Here is a 3971-nt window from a genome sequence, read left to right as displayed (position 1 = left end):
ACCAAAGGCAGACAGTTCAGAGAACTGGAAGGAGGAGCAGCATCAGAAACGGAGTCTCTTCCCCTCTTACTCGCCTCCCTCTTCTCATGATTCCTGGTCAGTCTGTCTGTCTCAGTGTGTCTGCAGATCTCTTGACACGTCTCCTCCCTTCTGCCCTGACATCCACCTGCCCGGCCCCGCCTAAGCTCCAGCACTTACTGCCTCCCAGCTGTCCTCTTGAGAGAATCTGATTGGCTAGCGAGGCTAGCCAATGGGCTGTCTCGCTTTGGATCGGGTGCCCACCCCAGATCCAATCAGCCCTGGCTGAGAGAGGAGGGGGTGGGGCAGACGGTGACGGACAGCTAGTTCAGTCCAAGGGCAGTGGAGTCCCATTGCTTCCGTTTCTGTTGTGACCATATTCATGGCAACTGGAAGGCACATGGACCCAAGTCCCTCTCATCCCCATCCACCTGAAAGTCAAAAATAAGCCCCCAGACACCTCCTCGAGCTCCTCCTAGGACCCCTCCAGCTATGTGACCCCATTTCTCTGCTTGTCGTCCCTCCCCCAACTGTGCGAGATGTCCCATGACAACCTCTCACCGCCTTTCTGACCTTGACTGTTGGCCTGTCCAGGGGCTCAGTCTCAGGCTTCACTTTGGCTGAGAGCATCCAGTCTGTGGCATTAAATGCTCTTTATAAGCCCACGATTTCTTTGGTCCTCCCCCAAACTCCGCACCAGCGTACCCACAGGACATCTCCACCAGGAGGAGCAAGTGACAGGCATTTGTAGCACCTTCTGGGGCTGCAGAAGGAAGAACTTTCACAATTCAGCAGCGGCTCCAGACAACATATATCGATGCTCTCACAGTGCTGGAGGTCAGAAGTCTGAAATCAAGGTATGGGCAGGGTCAATTCCATGCCTCTCTCTCAACTCTAGTAGGATTGGTGGCAGCCGCTGGTGTTCCTTGGCTTGTCATGGCATCCCTGCCTCCGTGGTCACGTGACCTTCCTCCCCGTGTGTCCCTGTGTCTCTTCACGTGACCGTAAAAGGAAGTCATCAGGCCCACCTGAACCCAGGGTGACTTCATCATGACTGTTTACATGTACAAAGACAAGGTCACCTTCTGAGGTTCTGAAATAGACGGGAAATTTGGGGATTTATCATCCAGGGGGCTTGTGTTATTGTTCTGTTGATTAGATAGCATCTCGCTGTTATTTTTCATTGGCTTGCGAACACCCACTGTAACGGGAAGAGACGGAACTCAGAACCAGCTGTTTGTTGGGAACTGGCTGTGCAGCTCGAGGCCTGGAGGGAGATGAAAAGGGGTGATGACCTTCAGAGCCCCTTGTGCAGTTGGGGTAACTCTCTGCCGGCCCCTTGCCATTGATTGATAATACCAGGCCTCTGTTGCCTGAAGGGCATCCCAAGGCAGAGGCTTTGTGCTTTGGAGTAGGGTAGACACTGTGCATGCAAGGAGAAGAGAAAAGAACAGTAGGTCAAGGGCTCAGGCCAGGCTTCACCTAGCCTCCAGGATTTGGATGGGGGCGGGGACACAGGGAGTCCCCAAGGCCGGAGCCTCCATCACTGCTCTGTGTTGTTACCAGTGTCTCCCCTCCGTGGAGTCAGGCTTGGTTTGGGGAAGGGCCCCGGTTCTGAAATCCAGACATCTGAGTTCTAGGCTTCACGCTGTCCCAGGTTGCTGGGTGATTCTGAGCCTGAGGTTGTCCTGCTGGCATGGCCTCTCTCTCCTGTGAGTTGGAGAGACAGCCGAGACACTGCGGGATGGGGTAGGTTCTAAAGTTGGTGTGTGAGACAAAAATTACATCCACTGTTACACCGCCCTGCGGATAACCGTGGTGGCTGCTGCTCCTCACACCCTGGGCAGTGTCCTTGGAGCAGAATAAAAGCCAGATTGTCCATCTCACTAAAATCTAGCCTTCAGAGGTGCTCTCCTGCCCCAAACTTCTAGGACTGAACTTAATTAAATTAAGCAAGCACCTCCCATGAGTTCCCCTGTGCCCACAGGGAGACCCCAACCCAGGGAACAGGAGGCTGAGAGTTCTGAAAGTGACAGGAAGGGGGCTTTTGCAGCGGTTGGGGTACCAAATGAAGTTGACCTTGAAATTGTGAAGCTAGAGGCTTTTTCTGGCCCTTGGGACCACCGGTGTGGTATTTGTGATCAGGCTCTGTCTAGTGCCTGGGGTTGCAAAGAGTCAGACACAACTTAGCAACACTGGCACTTTTTTTTTTTTTTTCAGTTTAGTGTGGGTCCCGGGCAGGGTTGCCATGCCCACCATCAGGGGGAGAGAAGCAGGGGAGAACATGGCCTCTGCGAGGCTGGGGTTGAGTAACCATCTTTAGCCCTTAACTTTCTGAAAGAGACCAAGCATGGCTGTCTTTTAGCACTGCGCCATGCTGCCCTCTTGGGGAAGAGAGAGACACCTTTGTTCCTTTAGGAAAATTCACAGGAATAAGATTGGGAGCTGAAGGACATAAGGGCTCTATAGCTCTTGATGAACTGTGTGAGAGTTGCTGAGACGACTCTGTCAGTCTGCTCTGCCACCGTCTCCCTTGCTCGTGTTGGGTGTGTATTCTTGGGTTTTGCACAGCAGTGCTGTGGTGCTCAGCCTGCCTCCCCAGACTGCTGCTCAGGTCTGTGGTCACCTTGTCTCTCCTTGGTGATGTCGGGCTGAGCCGAAGGATGCAGCGAACCCTCTGGCTTCTCCCTGCGGAGAACTTGGGGTCCAGACCCTTCTGGATGCCCAGAGCCTTGAGCCTCCTGCTGCCCCCGCAGATCTGTTGGGGTAAAATCGAAATGCCAGCCTGGATGCCCTGAGAATGTCGGGCTTTGTTAGCGTGTGAAGCGGGTGTTGTGAAGCTGGGACAAAAGCACCCTTGTGCTTTCGGGAGACCAGGCGTCCGTGGCGGGGGGCCCCGGGGAGTGGGCACCACTGGGGCCGGGTTCGGGGCAGGGCGATGGGAGACACAGCCTGGCCTCCACTTAGGAGGCTGGCCGGGGGAAATCATGATGGTGTGGGTGTATTTGAAATCCTTCCTTTCAGTTGGTTCAACCTTCAGGACAGGCCTGGGGACCAGGAGTCCTGGGGTCGTTTACTCATCCATCCATCCTGGGGTTTCCTGGGCGCCGGTTTCTGTGCCTAAAGTGAGAAACGGGCTCGGCTCCCTGATGCGAGGTGGGGAGTAGGCTGGGGCTCTTCCCCAGGAGCTGCGAAAGGAAGGGCCATGTGGGGGGTGACAGAAGGGACCCGGGTGCCCGTGGTTGCCCCATCCAGGGGCTGGCTTGGGCAAGGTTGCTGCAGCCTGTCCTCCGCCCTTAAACAGATCCGGCAGCGAGAGGCGGGCACCTCCCCAGACCTCCTCTCTTCCTTCCACCTGTTCTCCTGTCTTGCGCACAGAAGATGACCTGCTTCTCTCTCTCTCTCTTTTTTCTCTCTTTCTCCGGCTTCCTCTCGCCTGTGCTCCTCTCTCCTGTCCCCACCTCGCCACCCGCCCCGGGTGGACAGACCCAGACGCAGCTGGAGCACGCGCGCATCGGGGAGCTGGAGCAAAACCTGCTACTGGAGAAAGCGCAGGCCGAGCGGCTGCTCCGAGAACTAGCCGACAACCGGGTAACCTCCGCTGCCAGCGCTTCGGCCCGCCAACGCCCCTGTCATCGTCCCCGTTTTATTATTTTCTCTCTCTGGCTGCTCTCCTCCCAGTTTTGTTGGGTTTTTGTTTCTCCGTTTTGCATCCCTTCTAGGAGGGCAGTGCCGGTTTAGGAACGTGCTTTTGCGCTCCTCCGCCGTGTGATGTTGGTTGGAGGAGGGGGAGGTCTTGGTTCTCCGGGACTTTGGGCCCCAGCTCGTGGTCCTACTGCCTGAGGAAGGTCCTTTGAGAGCCTCTCCCACTGCCCCACCCGTGCCTTGTCCAGACAATGCTCTGTCATGTTCAGCAATTGGGGGCTCTTGGGAACATTCCGCCCCTTGTGTGG

General features: G+C 56.0%; 1 protein-coding gene across 1 annotated transcript in view; it reads left to right on the top strand.

Moving 5' to 3' along the window:
- The window catches only part of CLIP2 (CAP-GLY domain containing linker protein 2), a 75691-nt gene that overhangs the window by 51689 nt on the left and 20031 nt on the right, over positions 1 to 3971 (top strand). The window contains exon 10 of the mRNA XM_010854345.1: positions 3505 to 3609. Coding sequence (XP_010852647.1) covers positions 3505 to 3609 — 105 coding nt within the window. The remainder of the gene's footprint in view (positions 1 to 3504; positions 3610 to 3971) is intronic.

Source organism: Bison bison, unplaced genomic scaffold, assembly GCF_000754665.1.
Source record: "Bison bison bison isolate TAMUID 2011002044 unplaced genomic scaffold, Bison_UMD1.0 scf7180017864340, whole genome shotgun sequence".
NCBI classification, from domain to species: Eukaryota; Metazoa; Chordata; class Mammalia; order Artiodactyla; family Bovidae; genus Bison; species Bison bison.
Note: the sequence above shows the minus strand (reverse complement) of the source record. Positions and strands in the feature narration are given on the sequence as shown.